Source organism: Pezoporus flaviventris, unplaced genomic scaffold, assembly GCF_033815535.1.
Source record: "Pezoporus flaviventris isolate CSIRO_AGI_PZ_B2104156 unplaced genomic scaffold, CSIRO_AGI_Pfla_v1 ptg000031l, whole genome shotgun sequence".
NCBI lineage: Eukaryota > Metazoa > Chordata > Aves > Psittaciformes > Psittacidae > Pezoporus > Pezoporus flaviventris.
In genome coordinates this window covers 20,452,094-20,470,880 of record NW_026892579.1, presented here as the reverse complement: position 1 = coordinate 20,470,880, position 18,787 = coordinate 20,452,094, and the positions used below count along the sequence as shown (strand labels likewise).

The 18,787-nt window shown below is 46.0% G+C and overlaps 1 protein-coding gene across 2 annotated transcripts; it reads right to left on the bottom strand.

The window, feature by feature from the left end:
* Positions 1 to 3,721: 3,721 nt before the first annotated feature.
* On the bottom strand, positions 3,722 to 10,952 carry TENT5A (terminal nucleotidyltransferase 5A). Of its 2 annotated transcripts, none has more exons than XM_061460416.1 (3): positions 10,697 to 10,952; positions 9,329 to 9,844; positions 3,722 to 8,299 (listed from the first exon to the last, which is right to left on the bottom strand). In XM_061460416.1, the coding sequence occupies exons 2-3, from the start codon at positions 9,761 to 9,763 to the stop codon at positions 7,520 to 7,522; spliced, it is 1,215 nt and encodes a 404-aa protein (XP_061316400.1). In that variant the 5' UTR covers positions 9,764 to 9,844; positions 10,697 to 10,952; the 3' UTR covers positions 3,722 to 7,519. The 2 variants fall into 2 exon arrangements, with proteins under 2 accessions (XP_061316400.1, XP_061316398.1); XM_061460414.1 differs by lacking the exon at positions 10,697 to 10,952 and adding an exon at positions 9,949 to 10,090.
* Between the last annotated feature and the right edge of the window lie 7,835 nt (positions 10,953 to 18,787).

Here is an 18,787-nt window from a genome sequence, read left to right as displayed (position 1 = left end):
AGACCAAGCAAAATCACTCAAGAACAAAAGAATAAAAAAAGAAAAGACTGCGGCTCTACTTTTTCCTCAAAGCACGAGTTCAATTAAGAATGGTTGCAACTCCAGAAAGATTTCCTCACAATTACTTTTCCACATCAGAATGTGCTGCAGGAATTCCATGGATGTCTTTGAGCAAGGGAATGACCCAAGCACAGGAGTCGCATTTAAAAGGAAAGCCATGAAGCCACTGCAGATGCAAGACTGCTCTTCAAGTGTACCTTCTTTAAGGAACACATTCCCTGAGAGGAAATCATCACAGAGATGTGTATGTCTCCTTCAGGAATGACTGCCTTCCTGCTCCAGGCATCTCTCACTACCTTCTTTCAAATGGCAAAGAGGTAACCAGATACTCATGCTGAAAAGGATGAGCTGGCTGTCTCCAAACCATATTCATTATCTACTGTTTCTGGCTGTGATTTTTGAAATTACTCTGTTCTATACCCTCAAGAGAGAGATAAAGAGAAGAAAGCCTATGTAGGTTAGATACAGAGCCTTTCATTTTCTGAAAGTGCTGAATGTTTTGGATGTCTCCATTTCCTAGAAGGCAGGCTGAATTATTCAACCCAGAAGAGCTGTTCATGCCCAAGTCCCAGTTAAGGGGATAAGCATGCTTAAGCATACTATCCTCTTGAGAAGCAGAGATTTATACCCTCCAAGCCATTATGGGAAGTTATTGTATGTTTTTTTGCTGTGGAGAATATCCATTTTTTGTACATAATATTTAGGTGTGTGTTTAGGACATAGCCTTTTGCCCAAACAACGCAAAAGGAAAATTTTTCTGGTGCATACTAGCATTGCATGTCCTGACAAAAGAGGTGCTACACAAAATGATGGAATTGTGTATCCACAAAATAATAATTCTGAAAATGAATGATTTTCAGAATGAAAAGGTTGAGGCTATGCAAAAGTGTATGAGATGAGTATGTTCATCAGGTTTTAATGGCACTTTGAAGGCTTAGTGCTTCTTTTCTAAAGTGCCTATTTTGTTTATGTGCTCTTGCTTCTTACATGTGCTCCACAAACAGAGCTGCTTCTGACACACTTCTATAGATATTTAAGGGATTACTGCAAAACTACACCAGCTCCAATGTTACGGTGCATAGCTATAGGCTGTGCTCTACTTAAGTGCACGTGGTCCTATGCACTGAATTGTACTAAAAACATATAAATAAAACAGATGCTTGGTGGCAGTTTCAAGAAGGCATGGCCAGATTCACAGGAACAGTTAGGAACAACTGTGCTACAAAAATCTCTGCAGAGGTTTCATGGGGGTTTCCCAAGAGCAGGTTCATAAAACTGAACTCAGCATTATTAATTTATTGCCTTCCAGGAACTGCAGATGCATTTACTACAGGATATAGGGTTGATTTAGCCAACACTCAGCTTCATTCCCGGGAAAAGGGGGTTCCTGGGGATCTTTTTTTTTTTAACACAATAAAATAAAAATGTGCTTCTGCAGCCAAGAGAAACTGCAGACTGTGACTTATCTAAGTGACAGCTTCCCTGATCAGACTCATTTTAGCAAGGCAAGCATAAGCTGAAGACTTGAGCCATTTCTCGCCTCCACTTTAATCTATCAGCGTGTACTTCAGCTTTCTGTGGTGTTGTCACTCAGGTGATTCCCATTCTCACACAATGCTTTTGACCTCCCTCTTCCTCAGTCCTAAATGCTCCTCTCTCCTTAAAAATACAACTCAGTAACGTGCATCTCCATCATACCCCTCCTCGGTTTGGAAAGGAGGACTCACAATGCTCCAGATACTCAACTGGCATTCATCTCTCAAAAAAATCCCCCCAAATTTAAGCAAACTGGAATTAACTCACTCTAAAGCATAAGAGCATCCATCTGGGATTGGATTTTGAGATACACGCAAAGGCATTTGGATTGAGATGGTTTCCAATCCCCCGATTTCCATCTGCACCTTTTGGCATTGCAGCCGCCTTTGTCAGACTGCCTCAAATATTTTATAACTGAGCAAGTTAACAAGAGGAAACGTTAGGCCACATCCCCCTCCCTTTCCTGGCAGGAATGTGGGAGGAAAGGCAATGTTGCATGGGCAGGGATGTCGAGCGCATCCCCCTCTCCCAGCCAGGCTGGCCAACGGTCCCGTCCTGTGCTCGGCAGGTTTCAAAAGAGGCACTGTGCAGAAGGCGCCCGGCATTCGGCAAGGGGGCTGCTCCTGTGCCTGGAAAAACGAGCAGTCCCAGCAGCTTGTTTGTTTGTTTGTTTTTACAGGGGAATACAAGTTCACTCATCATTACAATAAGCACATTCAGTCTCCCCCTTAACCAGTGTGAGCCTTCCAAGCCCAGCACCGTGTATGAATGAGCCTAGTAAGAGCTACATACTGCAGAGTCTTAGCCAATGTTTTTCAAATTTGGGTCAGTCTGAGGCACCGTGGTTGAAAAACTATTGCCATGAGCATTGTAAATTAATATTTTATATTCCCTTGAAGTGCCTTTTGAGGAAATTAGCCTTCATTACAGAGGCATCTCCCCTGTAAACACAGAAAACAGAAAATACCTCTGCTGACAAGGACAGCATTGTAGGGCAGGGAAGGAGAGTAAATGTTGAATTTGTTGGAAGAATTGAACTGATTCAGCAGCTGAATGAAACAGGCATGTGCATCTCCACTCCCCAGCAGCAAACTGAGCTGCAGTACCTGCAGCACCCATCCCCTACGGACACCATGCCTTTACACTCAGGAGCAGCACCCCAGACCTACTGAACTGGTAAGGTAGAATCACAGAATCATAGAATCAGCTAGGCTGGAAAAGAGCTTTTAAGATCATCAAGTCCAACTGGTAGCTTGGGACTGCCAAGACCACCACTAAACCATGTCGCTAAGAGACTCACCTACATGTTTTTTGAACACTTCCAGGGATGGCGATTCCACCACTGCCCTGGGCAGCCTGTTCCAATACCTGAGCACCCTCTTGGTGAAGAAATTTTTCCACCCCCTATCAAAAATATCTCAAGGGCATTAGGACCCTCAGGCTATTGTCACCATAGTGGTGTGTGATGCACAGGTCATGGGCATCATGAAGAGTTTCTCTCAGGTTCTAAACCGGGAAGGCAACAAGAGCACGGCGGCTGCTGCAGCACTGTTTCGGATTTCAGACTATGCACAGCCTGACCAGTGCTACGATGAGTATTTTTGGCACTGGCTGGGGAGGTTCCTCTGCAGCTGAGTGCAGCCAGTCAATCGCGGCTGGCATGAGGCAGGGCTTTTCAAAACGTCTTAAGCTCCAATCGGGAAGCGGCCGAATGCTGCTCTTCTTAGGAAAGTGCTGCCCTTGTCCTTTTTTTAATGAAAGAGAACTTGGTATTCAGTAGGAGTAGGCCAGAGCTATTTCAGACACGGAAGACAGCAGACACAAATCAATAGAAAAAAATAACTTCTTTTTATTTACAAAAAAAATCCAAATATTGGATGCTGTAAACAAAATTCACAATCTGTTCCCTCTAAAGTCTGTTTTCCATCAGCTCTTTTTCTGTCTGTGACAAAGCCTATAGTCAAAATGTTCCAAAAGAGCAATCCAAGGAGCAGTTTGCTGCAACAGGATGCCTTGCAGAAGGCAACAGTTGTAAGGAAATCTGAGGGAAAGCAAATCTGCACAGACTCCTACAGACTGCAGGAGCCTGCAGTGCTTTAGCCAAGCTGTCTTGAAATTTGCAGGCTTTTTTTTTGTTGTTGTTTTTTACTATTTATTTTGTTAGCAAACCATTATTACAACAGCAAAACAGTACACCGATTTTCTTCCTTGCAAGGGAAACTCTCTGCATAAAGAAAACCATACAAAAGAATATATTCAAATAGGAGCTGAATATGCAATTACAGTTTTTCCTTTTCTGTGAAGTTTTACCTAACACACTTCATTTTCTCAGTTAAAAAAAAAAAAAGCCTTTTTTTTCTGAACTGGTAGGAGCTTCTTACATCATGCAAACCAAGCATTTAATAAGAGCTGTTTAGAAGTTATGTGTGAAGGCCTTTGTGCAAGATAAAAAGTATTTCAAGTGCAAGAAGAGAAACTAGAAAAAACATCTTTTTGGTCATCTAATTGCCCTTCTATTTTTAGAAGAAATGTTCTTTCATTCTGGAGGGCAGCTAAATCTAAGGGAAAAATAATCCCATTTCAAAGCTCTCGGCTGCTTCACGAGCACTACATTTAACCAAGTTTAGTGCCCTGTTAGCTACGAGCAAATTCAGCTGTGGCACAAACAGTTTTAGTGTAATCAGGTCAATGCTTTTAATCAGTCCAGCTCTTTAAAAGGGACACTGTCTCTTGCAGCACAAGTTCTAACCTTACATCTGACTGGATGGGAAAAATGAAGTCTACAAAGCAAGAACGCGGTCTTTAACTTTAAAAGTACCAGTGTGCTGAAGAGTAGGGGGAAAAGCAGTTTAAAAAAAGTCAGACTCTATGGAGGGGAAGGTGTGCAAACCGCAGAAATAAACCAGCTTTGAAAAGGGGTTCTTATTTTACTCTTGGCCTGAACTCATGCCTTCTTCCCACCTCTAACACCAGGCACCTCTTAAGCTATCAGTCACAAATAAAACAAAGCTCCACCAGTTCCACCACTTGATTATTAACATATGCAAAACAGATCTGGAATACCTATATAACATATATAAGAACATATTATATATGTATCAAAATGCAAATGCTGAAAGGTGCAGTTTAGCTCAGAGCCCTGCTACATGCACTACAAGGTAACTAGCTTCTGTCAACCATTAAAAAAAAAAAACACAATAAAATTTGAGCTGAGAGGAAGTAAATCAAAACTTTCTTTTAAGCAACGGAAAAAAAAACAAAGGTCCTTCAAAGGAAAAAATACATTGTGCCCTGTACTATCAGCGTTCTGTGGTTGTGGCACATCTATAGATTCTCAAACCCTTTTAAAGGTGGATGACTCATTTACTTGCTGCAAATAGTTGTGGCAAGAGAAGACATACCACATTACCAGCTGATCCTATTTCCCCAGCCCTCCCCATAGCTTCCGCTAGCAAACCCTCCCAGGAGTTGGAGGCAAGGGGAACTAGCGGGCCAGGAGCACCCAGCACAGGCCCTTTGGGGGCCGGAGGAGAACCTCGCAGGCATCCAGTGGATGAAAAGCACAGCCCCTAAGGAAGTGAAGGTGGGGACGGGGTCGCCAAGCCAAGGCCGGGAATGGCAATGAACCAGCTTTTACATTTCCTGGAGGACTCGCAGAGAAGGTGCTTCAGTAAACAAATCGGGTTCCTATTAAATTGCCTCCAGAGTGAAAAGTACAAAGCACGATAAAAATAGATGTACCTACTCGCTCCGCAGGGAAAACACACTGCCAGGACACGAGTCCTCTCCCCTGTCCCTGCCTTCTCCAACGCCAGAGCCTGCCTGCAGCCAGGCAGGACACAGCGAGTTTTCATTCAAAAGCCTGAATTCCTTTTTTTTTTTTTTTTTAACTCTTTTTCGTTTTTTTTCTCCTCAGTAAGAAAAGCAAAATACTAGAGTCAAGTGTCACTCAGTCATTAGATTTTCAAAGCCCAACAAAGAATTTAACACCTTCAGAGATGGCACTGAAGTGAAAACAACAGCGGAGGCTGACATTTTTCCCCCCCCTGCTGGTCTTTCAGGAGAGGAAATGAAAGTGAACAGTTATTGTTCCAATGTAAAGTGATTCCATTTAAATAAAGTACAGTACTGAAATTGTAAATGCAGTGTGACAACCAGATCAAAGATGTTTAATATTTGCATAAAAATATATATAATATATATATATAAAATATAATTTTAAGCAATCGTGCAACACTCTTAAAAAGGTTTCATTTCACATTTGCTAAATTCTAGTGGTCCTGGAATGCTTGATGCATTCTATTAAAAATACTCCTTTAAATATTAACAATTAGTGTTCAAATCACCAACTAATACAATATTCTTTAGCTGTCAGGGGGTTTAAATAAACCTATCTTTGATCCACGTTCCACTGAATTACACATCATGGAGGTATGCAGTCACAACATTAGTGGGTTAAATGTCAAAATGGCATTACAGTACAAAATAGTTAAAAAAAATCAGCTAGTCATATGCTTCTCCATCTGTGGAATTATTATGGCTCACAAGCAACCCACTGAATTACTGTAATCCTTGTTCTGGCAACCAAAGACATTATCTGAACCCCACCTTAATCCTGACTGGTTCATTTACTCCAAATTTCTCAGGTGTGGGTTAAAAAAAATCACTGCAAGGTGCCCACTGTCCTATGACATCCTGTTGCAAACTGGAAAACACATAGTACTTTATTTAAACATTCCTTAATTGCTACATGTTCCTAGACCACATTAATATATATTGTGTGTGTATATATATATATACACCTATAACATGTACATATATACACACACAAACATATATACACACATACACACACGTACCTAGGATAATAGCACACTGACATTAACATTAACTCTATACAGGTATTTGCCAAGAAAAAAAATAGGGCATTTCCTCCACCACTTATTCACAAGCTTATGGGGTTTGTTTTTAATCCTTGTGTCCCTGAAAAAACAAAATGCATGGTTAAACCACAAAACTATATTTTTTTTTCTCACTTCAAATTTTATGAAGGCATCAGGCACTTTTGATTACTGTTGGTGTGTACAAATATAGCAACATCTTTCTTTTATATATATATATATATATATACTCTACTGTATCTTCTTTGCTTGGATAACTTATCTGCAAAATCTTTGGTCCTTGAGTATATTCTGTTTGCCACAGCTTGGCTTTCCTGCATTCTCACATTTTTAAAATGTGAGGCATGCACACAGCTGGAAAGAATGGACTTTGTCATCGTACGTGCTTCTGTTTTTATAACTGTACCAATCCACTACTGTTCATTTGGAGCAAGCTGTTTCTAGTAAAGCATTCTAGTCAAGCAAGCTATACATTCTATACGGTCAATCCACAGACGGCACTTGCTGCAAGCCCCAAATGCAGTAATTCCAATATACATTTTTATTCAGCTTATCTCTGCTTTATGCCTCTAACTCCTGAATATATATAATTGATTTTTGTAATTTTTTCTTTTTGTTGTTTTTTTTGTTTTGTTTCTTTCATATTCTCCCTTTTGCAGATCCCATTCTAGAGTAAGAATAAAAATAAAAGAAAATAAGGCTTTCCCACCTTCTCTATGCCAAAGCTATGGGAGCAGATATTGCCAACCCATATTGTCATCAAGCATTCCTCCCTCACATATTTCAGGGGAAGCTGGTTGCTTTTAATGACAGGCCTCTTGTGCTCTGGGGTAGGATCCAATTATTCTGGGGTTCTTTCTCAATCATGCTCCCGTTATTTGTTAGGAGAACCACAAGCTTTTCCCAAGCTTGAAAACTAGAGCAGATCATGATTGCACAAAACACCCCATTTCAAAGGGACGCACCGCCCCTTCCTAGGTCTTAGAAAATGTTCTCCCCACTGGGTCTACTAATTTCAGTCCCTAATTACAGGGCAGCCAAGTAGAGTATGTGTGCTGCTGGCAAGGGAACACCGTCTGAACCTGGGCAATATAGTAATTGCTGAAGTTGGCATCTGCTACGTATGGGGCTGGCTGGTAATAGCAGGTGACATTGGCCACATTGGGGATGATATTTTGCTCGGCTAGGACCCGGATGGCCAGCATGGTGATTAGATTCAGAGTCTGTCTCCTCTCATGTCCCATCAAGCACACTGTGCTCTCATTCACCACACCGTGAAGGGTCATGAGATAGTCATACTTGCGGTCCTCTAATCCCACAAAGTGGTTCTGCAAGTAGGACTCCAGCTTTCTCTGCTGTTCTCCAATGTCTGAGAAGTCAATGAAAAACCTTGAACACATGTATCTCTGCAGGGACTTAATCTCGGACTCAGAGGCAGCCCTAAAGCCCCTTACCAAAAGGTTGCAGTACTTCAGAAGACCACCTCCTCGGATTTCTTCTGGGTTTCTGGTGGCAATTATCTTGTTACAGAGGTGATCAAAGGCTTCCTGGAAACACCCGTAGACGCTCTCACCAATGATAGTTGGGTGAAACGTTTCAGTCATCGGATTCTCTGAGCACTCATAAAAAAGCAGCAGGGAGTCCAGCTTGATTTGAAAGGAATCGACACTGAATTCAAACTGCCGCCTCAGAGAGTCCACAAATTTCAGCTCCACATTTTTGCCACTGTTGTTGGACAGGGAGATGAGACTCCATCGGTCTGAATCATTGCATACTTTTACCATTTTCTGCACATAAGCCTCCTATAATTGGAAAGACAAAATGAGCAAATGAAGACAAATGCAAGAAGTTTCCTGTTCAATGCATTTGTTTGTATTTCCTAGCTCCCCCATCCCCCCCCCCCCCAGGCCTTTGCATTTCTTAAGGGATTTCACCGAAGTGTGCAGATACAAACCAGAGGAGAAATGCTTAATGTGAGAGCCTGGAGTGCTATCATTGCAAGGGAATGGCAGGGGAGAGTGTTCTGCCAGGACTGTGCTATGCAAGGGAAGCATATGGCAACACTGCTTCTTTCAATCACTTCTAAATACATCTACACATGAAGCCCATGGCACGCATGCCAACTGTGCATGCACCCCTCCCCCCCCAAAGGTCACTCCTACAATCAACTAAAAAATCTTTTTTTATCACTTTCCACTTCTTTCTCCCCTCCTCACAAAAAAAAAACTAGCAAATGTTCACTCCCTTCAGTCCTGCCCTTTCAGTGCAGGTTCCACAAATCTGCCCCATATTCAAAAATCCTTCTAAAAAATCTTAAAGGCATTCAGCCTAACTAACTCATGCCAACTATCTCCGAGAGAAGGGAATATGCATCTCCTCTGGCGCATTATGCACATGTGAAAGCGTGCCTTGCAGGTGCGGTTTCCTTCTCGCAGACATTAAAGCCACCCAAGTTTCCCCCAGAGCCACACCGGGAAGCGTGTATGGGAAACCAAGCTGCCGCAGAGCCGAGCTGGGACATCTGCAGTGCCCTGCACAGGTAACTCAATGCTCCCAGCGAGTCAATGCTCCCAGCAAGTCAAATGAGAGAGAGGGAGGAAAGACTAATTAATCCAGAGTCGTCCCCAGCAAGGGCTCTTTACTGCAAACTCCTCCTCGGTTTTAAGTGTGGGGTGCAAAACTCACTCACGGTCCCCGGTGGGTATCGGGGTGTGGTGGGAGCTGCGCCCCCCGTGCAGCCCTCCATCCCCGGCGGGGAAGGTGCCCGCTGCCCGCAGGCAGGCGCTTGCACCTGCCTGCTCTGGGAGCGTGGGCACGCAGGACAGGTTTACCTTGAGGGTGAGCGGCGTGATCTTCTCCTTGTTCACCCCCTCGGGTAAGAAATCCAAGAGACAGTCCAAGACCACGTCCTTCACAGTCTGAAACTCGGCTTCCCCTTTTAGATCGGCGCAGAAGATGAGGTCCAAGTCCTTGTAGCCCAGGCCGCTGTCCTGGTGGAGGACATGGCTGGCGGCCGAGCCGTTGAGCCGCACGTCCCGCAGGCCGATGCCCTTCTCCTCTAGCCGGCTCCGCACCACCCTGACGATCTGGCGGGGCTGCATGGCCAGAGTGGGGAAGTTGCCGCGGCCGTGGATGGGGATGGTCTCGCTGAGAATGCGGTCCAGCCGCTGCACTTGCTCCCAGCTCAGCACGTTGCAGTGCGCGCTCTCGCAGCCGCCCGCGTAACTCCCGCTGGGGCTGCCGCCGGCCTTCTCATCGTCTGCCATGGTGCGCGGCCGCCGCCTCCCCGGGCTGGATGGCACCCTTCCGGCTCCTCACCGCTCCCCCGGGGTACTCCTCCTCCGCGCCTGGCAAAAGAGGAGGGAAAGCGAGCGATCAGCCGCGGCGCAGGAGCCCCGCTGCCGGCAGCCGCCCCGCTCCGCCGGACGGTGGGAAAGAGGGGGGCACGCACCTACTGAGGGAGTTAAAGAACAGAAAGTCGGGGAGCAGGAAAATGCCGCCGGAGCCAGGCGGTGCTGCAGGGCAGGGGAAGGCGCCCGACCTGCAGAGCCACCGCTCTCCGCGCCCCGCCGGGGCTGAGGCCGGCCCGCGCCGCTCGCTGCCGCTGCCAGCTGCCGCCGTCTCCGGAGCTTTCCTGGTTGTGCCCGGGAAAGGTCCCCAGTAGTTTTTATACGGGGTTTCTCCGCTCTTCCGGGGCTCCGAGTCACGGCGCCCGCGTCCCGCCCCCTCCATCTGCATGGCCGGCCTCGGCGGTGCCCCCGGCACGCCCACGCCCAGCGCACCCACGGGCCGCCCCACCGGCTCTTCCCTGCACGGCTCGGCTCGGCTCGGCTCGGCTCGGCTCGGCTCGGCTCGGCTCGGGACGACCCGCCCCTCCGCGCCGGCGGAGTGCCCAGCGCGACCCTGCGCGCTGCCCCGCCCCACGCGCGGCGCCGCTGGACAACCCGCGCAGCGCAGCCTCCCTCCCGCACTGCTTTGGCCGCTCTCCGAGGGGGAAGCAACAAGTGTAACACCGCTCCCTGCCCCCGCGGGGGGCGCGGACTCCCCCGGCTCCTGCCGTGCCAAGATGCGTGCTCGGGGGCCCCCAGCTCCGCGCTGCCATTCATTCCCCATTTTTTAATTCTTTCTTCCCTGCCCTTTTTACCCCCCGCCCCCTCCCAGACATTCCTGGTTACCCCAGGCACAGCCAAACTTCATACCAGAGCGCCGAAATCTGGCAAGGGCCCCGCTCCGAGCAGATGCCGAGGATCCCGGACCGTGTGGTTTGAGCTGCTTAGCGACTGACCGAGATTTTCAAAGCCGCCTGCGGCAGCGCACCGCCGGCCTGCCCGCCCTCCTCGCCGGCGAGGCGGGGGAAAGAAAACCCGGAGAGCACGTAGGGGTCCGTGCTTTCCATGGGAGCATCCTGACTATGAAGTACAGCTCCGGTGACTGCGGAGCAACAGTAAAAACATGTATAATATATATACTATACTAACATACATATATATATATAATTTTCAATTTATTTTTTTTTTTATTAACAGTGGATGTATCTGCTTGTTTTGCACCTGTTAAGAGTGCCAAATACACATATAAACACTATTTAAAACAGACTAAGCGCAGGGTCCCCCTCCGTATGCAGCAGCACTCGCGGACGCCGTGACGGACGTTCTCAGCTGGCAGGCCCCCCCCCGCCGCCCCGGGCGCACCCCGCGCAGGGTCTCGCTGCAGACACCGGACTGCGCGGAAAGAAGCCCCGGGGGGGGGGGGCCAGACAGGACGGAGGGTGTTGCGTCACCGCTCGCAGCTTTGTGACGCGCAGCGGGAGGGGCCAATGGGGCGCGCGGCGGCACGGCGCGCGGCCTCCGTAACACGGCGGTTCGCCCAAAGGGGCTTGGGGAGGGCGGTGTATGAAAGACCCCCCATTTTTAGCACCCTATTACCTCCCGCTGTGGGATGAGGCTGGGAGCAAGTTGTGCCCCCACCCCCCCCGGCAAGGGAAAACCTCTGTTCCAGGCTAGCTGGCACACTTTAACACCCCCCCCCCATTAAAACGGGCGGGGACCCCTTGCCGTCAGTAGCCGGGCGGTGCAGGCGGGGAAGCCCCCTCCATCCCCCGCCGCCGCTTGTCGTAGCCATGGGGCAAGGCCGCCCCCTGCCGGGTGCCGGGCGCGCTCCCGGGGGATTGGCGGCGGGGCACAGCCGTGCTGCGCGGGATCGGGCAGGAATACTTGGATGGACAGTGGCTGGTGGGGTGGGCTTTGGGGGAGCGGAGAGGGGAGGTAAGCTTTGATTCACAGCCCAAATACCTTCTGGCTTTGTTATTACAGTGTAAGCCCGGAGTTATACTACAGTGCGACAAAGAGAGGGGGTGACCTCACCCCTTGCCTCCTTCGCGAGGCACCTCATGGGTGCCACTCGCGGGGTGGCCGTGTCCTGGCCCGGTGAGCCTGAGAAAGACAACCCAGCTGACCAGGAAAAAAGATTTGTGCAGTTCTGTGCCAAAGCACTTACAAAAAAGGGGAAGGAGTTGGAGGGAGGAAGAAGCAGGAAGCTTTAAAACCTGGATTCGTACAAGCATATGCTGCCTGAAAGCAGAAGCAGAGTATCATGCATCTGCCGGCGCGGTGGATGGGGTTTGCCAGCTTATTCCTCTATTTAAAATAAATATTCAGACCAAGGGGGCAGCAGCTGGCCTGCTGAAGGAAGACTGTAACCTGCTGCTGCCAGTGGGCCCGAGCCACTGGCTGCTGATGCTCCGCTCAGGGAGCCTGAACTCTCCGCCTGGATGCTGCAGCAGCATAGTATCATAAAATGGTTTGGGTTGGATGGGACTTTAAAGCTTATCTAGATCCAACCCCCCTGCCATAGGCAGGGACACCTTCTACTAAACCAGGTTGCTCAAAGCCCTGTCCAACGTGGCCTTGAACACTGCCAGGGGTGCAGCATTCACAACTTCCCTGGGCAACCCATTTCAGTGCCTCACCACCCTCACAGTAAAGAACTTTTTCCTTATATCCAATCTAAACTTCCCCTGTTTAAGTTTAAACCCGTTACCCCTTGTCCTGTCACTACAGTCCCTAATGAAGAGTCCCTCCCCAGCATCCTTATAAGCCCCCTTCAGATACTGGAAGGCTGCTATGAGGTCTCCACGCAGCCTTCTCTTCTCCAGGCTGAACAGCCCCGACTTTCTCAGCCTGCCTTCATACGGGAGGTGTTTCAGCCCTCTTATCATTCTCGTGGCGCTCCTCTGGAGGGCCTCCAACAGTTCCATGTCCTTCTTATGTTGGGAACACCAGAACTACACAATACTCCAAGTGGGAACACTTCCTCAAACCAGCCATGCATCCCACCCGGAGAGGAGGGTGCCAAGCAGTGACCATATCCTTGTGGGGCAGAGCTGGTGCTTGAGGTTCCTTGGGCCGAGCTGGGTCAGGGGGCTCCCAGGGGTCTTGCAGTGGGGGCTGCCTGCCTGCAGTACTGAGGCATTGCTGCCCTCAGTGCATATTTAGGAAACTCGTGAAGGTTAAAACACAACAAAACTGAGCAGCTCCCCATTCCCAGACTGGCTTCACTCGGATGAACCACAGCTCACTACAGCATGTGATTTAATCTTTGCAAGGGAGTAACTACCTCCTTATTTATAAGTAAAGTATCTGTGTCACTGCAGCCAGATAACTGATTTCTAGAACAAGGGCAAAGATCAGATCTGCTGGCTCATCCCATGTTAAGCTGGGCCATCCCCAAGAAACTGAGAAAACCCTGGCTAGAAGTAGTCAACATTTCATTTAACTTGTGTTTCTCAGCATATTGCAATGAAATTTTCACAGTATTTCAAATACTGCAGAATGTATTAGCGCATTTACCCTGGCCAGTAGGATTTCACGCTGTTTTATATGCATCTTCTTTTGCTTCCCCACAAAGTGTGATTTTTAACCTCTCTTAAACAGTTTACTTTCACACTTCAGAAGAAAATCAGGCAGGTATTCACTCTGGAGAACCCTGTTCTGCTGAAGACAGGGTGAATGCAGTTCAGAAGGAAGCTTTGCTAGGGGAGCAAGGCCAGCCAAGCCCTGCCCTCACCTCATCCTCCCTTCGTCAGTGTAAGCACCTGCACATCACCTCCCACTCACTTGAAAGAAGAGGAGAAATCATTTCCAGTCAGAATCATTGCAGTTACACTTTCTCCATTCAGAAAGGTGCACGGGAGGGATATTAATCATCATGCTCTTTGTATAAATTAAGAATTATTTGCATCAATGTACTATTCTTTTCACATTTTTCCCCCTAAATAACGGACACAAGATAAAGGGTGCTGCTTTTTCTTTTTTTTTTTTTTTTTTAGTAAACTGTCTAAATATAGGGGAAATAGAACTTTTTTTCAGCACAGTACTTTATCTAGGGTACGTGTATACTCTACATTTCTTCTCTTCTGCCCTACTTGAATGTGAAAGCCAGTGTTGCTTTAAGTAAGTAGAAATCATTAAAAATTGTAGCAAGAAATTGAATGAGGGTGAATTTCATTGCAAGAAATTTAGAAATATTTGCATGAGTTACAGTGGTCATTCTAATTATGACTGATACCAGTAATGCCACTGCTAATAAAAGCATTAATTCAGCCCATGAACACTCTGTCCCTTTAATGACAAACACAAAGTGGGGTTTTTTTCTAACTTGTTGATGTGAGCAGTAATTCTTTGACAGAATTTTGATCATGTTACTCACAGAGGTTGTTTGTATTGTCCATCAATTAATAGGAGGGCAAGATGTGTGATGTGAATCATGTCTTTGTGTAGGATGGCACAATATTGTTCAATTAGTCCCTTCACCTCCCCCATACTCTCAGTCCTGCTCTAGAACAAATGAAGATTAACAGCAATAAATATATTTCTGTATGCATTTGTGTATCGTCTGATAAAGTCCTTGGTGTGAGCTGTTCATTCATCTCAGATGCACAGGAAGGAGCACAGTCTCTAGGTGGATTCTGCTGAATTTAAGAATTGTCAGTATTTTCTTGACTGAACTACATGTGCCTTGACTAAAACGTTATTCTGCCTCCCTTCTGCCCATGACACGGTGCCTAAACCAAAATGAGACTCTTTGGTTGTGCCTGTGCTAGGAATTGGTACCCTTTTGGTGCCCAGCAGGAGCAAAACTTACAGTTTGGCTCTTTTCCAAGAGGAATTGAGTTTGTGTGCCACAGCTGCTCTGCCAATGCAGCCAGCGTGTGGTATTTATGGACAATCAGGGGATTCACTTTTCAGCAGCAACACTACTTCAGTCCAAAAGCTAGTGTTGACTCAGCAAGAGGTGTTTGTTTTTGTTAAAAACATAACAAACATCAATACTGCTGTCATCACTAGGTATTAAAAGCAGCAGCCTTCTGTCTCTTATTGACTTGGCAGAAACAAAGAAGTCTAGGAAGAGCCTATGAAGCCTAAAAAACTCCCTGAAGAATAAGTTTGGAAAAAAAGATGAAGCACAAATTTATCACAATAATGTTGTGGAAAAAAAAAAAATAAATCATTCCTCCTCTTTCATTTCTTTCTGATCCTCCTATTAAGGGCAGTTACTCACAATGGAGAGAGAGATGGCAGGTACCTTCACGACGGTTTTTCCTGTCTCCTCTTGACAACGTTAAAATGAAAATAAATGTTCAATATAATAAAAAAGCCATAGACTCAATCAAGATGGACATCAAGAGGCACCATTTCCAGCTGATGAGATGCCCAGTGTGTTGAGCATGGATGAGCAGCCTGAGTAAGGGGAGCCCCATGGCCGCCTTGGCAACTCTGGCTGCAACAGGAGTGCTAGAGGTCACAGTGGGGTACGGCTGCCCCTCATCCTCTCACCTCTGGCTTAGCAACCCTCTCTGTCTCTGCTTATGCCTTAGCATAGCTGGCTTGGCCTCTCTTACAGAGTCCAACAGCAACCAAAACATTAAAAATGAGGTCTTGACCTAATTTTTGTTCTCTGTGTGCTAGAGATGGAAAGACATCACTGGGCAGCAATCACTAGAAAGCTCTTTTATATTATTCACTGCACAATTATTTTGCTGGCAACAGCAGCTGTATGAATGAAGAGTATTCCTAGCTGGAGAATATAGGCTTTTGCACCCTTTTCCTTCTCTGCCCATTGCTTCACACACATCTGGTGGCAGCTGCACTGGGCAGCCCCTGGCTCCATCCTGCCGCCCTTGCACCACCATCTGGGTGACCCGCTGGTGTGTTGGGTGTGTTACAGGCCTTCTCTGTGATGTGTTACCCCAGACCAGAGAGCAGGGAGATGCCAAGGAGCCATTAGCCAACAGGATAGAAGTTCAGAGAACTCTGGACTTGGATGGTAAATGTTGTGAATTATCATAGAATCCTATAATGGTTTGGGTTGGAAGGGACCTTATAGATCATAGAATCGTAGAATAGTTCGGGTTGGAAGGAACCCTTGAAGTTCATATAGTCCAACCCCCTGCAATGAGCAGGGACATCTTCAACTAGATCTGGTTGTCCTGAACCATATTCAGCCTGGCCTTGAATGTCTCCAGATGCATCCACCACCTCTCTGGGCAACCTGTTCCAGTATTTTACCACCCCCATTGTAAAGAGTTTTTTCCTCACATCCAGCCTGAATCTCCCCTCTTTTAGTTTCTAACCATTACCCCTCATCCTATCACAACAGGCCATGATAAAAAGTCTCTTTGCATCTTTCTTACCTCACAAGAACACTCAAGCCTGATTTCAAAATTCTTTTCAAAGACCTTGTATTTCTCTTGCATGTATGTGCAAAATAGTCTTCTGATACCTTGATATTCTATAGTTCACATTGATTTATCTCAAACATTTATTTCTGCTCTTGACACGATCAAAAATTATTAGATCTTGTGATGGAATAGTCTGTAGGAATTAGCACTGGAATTAATATTGACTGCTGGAGTAGTCAATACTGAGGTTCTCTCAATAAAATGAAAACCCAAGTTATCTAGAAAATGTTTTTTCAAAGATAAATAAATATTTGTGCTTTCAAAGTACTACTGTTCTATTAGTTTGGTTTCTTTCTGCCAGTTTTCACTGGAAAGATGTTTTACTCATCCTGTGAAAAATGTCAGTGTTTGGACTAAATGCTGCGTTGCTTTGAAAAGGTGCAGTTTGAAGTAAGCCAAATTATCAGAATTTTCTGATGAGCCTGCCAGTAGCTTTTTTGCAATTCTGCTGAGAAAGTGTGTGTTAAATAAAATAGTAGCATTCAACATGTGCGTTGCTGCAACAGCCACAGGCCAAGTCAAGATATCAGGGCACCAAACAGTTCATCTGTCAAAAGACATATTCCTGCCTCACCTAAGGAGTTCATAGCCTACATGTACCAGCAAATACCAGTGTCTTGCATTAGCTAAACCCATCAGCTCCCAGAGGAAGGACTGCTTGTCCTTCTCCTGAGAAGGATTTCTCAGATCTGGGACTATAGTCAGACACAGGAAGCAGCAAAGGCATGAGCAAGCCTCTTGTCTCCTCTGTGCTAGGTGGGCAGCTATCTCACCCTGTGAAGCATTTCCAGGTGCAGTCCTGGAAAACCCCTCTTCTCTAGTTCATCTGCATTAAAAATAACCATCCTCTCATTTAATTTTTTTTTACACTTACATACTGTTGTGTTTTAGCCCATATTTGCCCATGGAATCTGAATGGGATTAAAATGAGCCATACAAAATCCAGGTATTCCTAACTCACGTGGCAGCCAAGAATAAGACTTTTAAAAAAAAAAAAAATCTTGAAGAGGCCACATTTTATTTTGGTCTGTAGGATAGTTTAAATCTTCAATCTTTCTACCCACGTAGGAAAAACAAACTCCCAGTGTTTCATGACTCATGCGTTTGTGAAACCCCAGTTTCTTATGACTGATAGGATTTTATGTCGATTTTACTTTTCTGTTTTGTTTATCCTACAACGCATTAAGCTCATGTGGGAATACTGCAATGGATTTCAGCATTCTGCCTGTTATTCAGGAGAGCTGGAGAAATTCATCATTTCAGATTTAAACAAGCTGTCCTGCTTTTGGAACAGCAAACTGCAGTGTGAAATACACCATGTGAACTACCAGAAATTGGGTTACTGTTCATTCAAACAGAATTGGTTTCACAGATTCAAAGCCATAATTTAGTTTCACCTACTACAAACCAAAAGCCATTTTACCAGGTACTTTCACTATCAAGACTACGACTCCTGATGGGGTCAGGGCACCTTTCAGTCTTAATTAAAGTCTATAAATGCTGGAAATTAACTGGATTACCACAGAAAATTTGTTCCATTACCTAATTAACCTCACTGTTAAAAATGTGCATAATGTTCCTGCTCGGAGGGCATGTTTGCATAGAATGGGAGTGTTTGCACTGAATTTAGTTGCCATACAATGAAATGTCGTGTATTCCCAGAATGCAATTCTTAGCAACTATCAAAAAAGTGCGATATACACATTTGGTGCTTCTTCTGTCTAAAACTGCCTGGTGAAGTACTACTTACAAACATCTGGGCAAAGGCACAGCATGAATTCCTCAGCTGACGTCCCACATTGCTTTTCATCTCACCCAAGTCTACTGAAGATAGCTATCTGCTTTTAAAGAAGGTTTCCAATCTCTAGCTGTTCCCAGAGGGACCAAATGGGTTTGTTTACAGCTGTGCATACGTCAACAGCCAATACGTAACAGTTACACATCCTGGAGTAGATTCTGGTAGAGTTGTATGGATGTTCTGGTCCTTTGGCCTAGAAGCAAATAATCAAAGTGCCTTGAAGATGACAGAATGAAACCAAGCATTTTAGGGCTGTGCAAGTGGGGACACCATCAAAACACTGTGCAGCAATGAACGAAAAGGGTGTGAAAGCACTTGTCTAAGGAGGCAAAGAACTGGAAGGTACCACAGTCAATTTGTGCATATTAGGAGAGACAAATAGGGTTTCTGATGGGCCCAGTATGCCACCATTTGAAAATCACGGTTTGGGTCATGTATCTTGGCAAGCAGTAGCTTTTCCCACAGGACACCACCATGCTGGGCTGGTGTGCGCTGCTGTCCTACCTGAATCCTGGTGCTGCCTTGGCTTTTCCAAAATTGCAAGCCAGGAGGGATCTGTTCTTAATTTGCTTTGCATATTTCTCAGTCTCCAGCCAAACTCTTATCCAGAATAAGAGGTCATCCTTTTCTTTTTTGCTTCCTTAATCCTCTTTTCTTTTTCCCACCACAGATGATTTTCAGCTCTTCCCATGCTGATGATGGCAGCTGGAGCAAGGACCTGGTTTGGAAACATGCCTCTGTCACAGACAAGAA

Bases quoted from the DNA above. Each gene is read 5' to 3' on its own strand.
- TENT5A (XM_061460416.1), bottom strand. From the start codon at position 9,763: ATGGCAGACGATGAGAAGGCCGGCGGCAGCCCCAGCGGGAGTTACGCG. The intron at 8,300-9,328 runs GTAAACCTGTCC...TTCCAATTATAG, and splicing joins TCACGCCGCTCACCCTCAAG to GAGGCTTATGTGCAGAAAAT.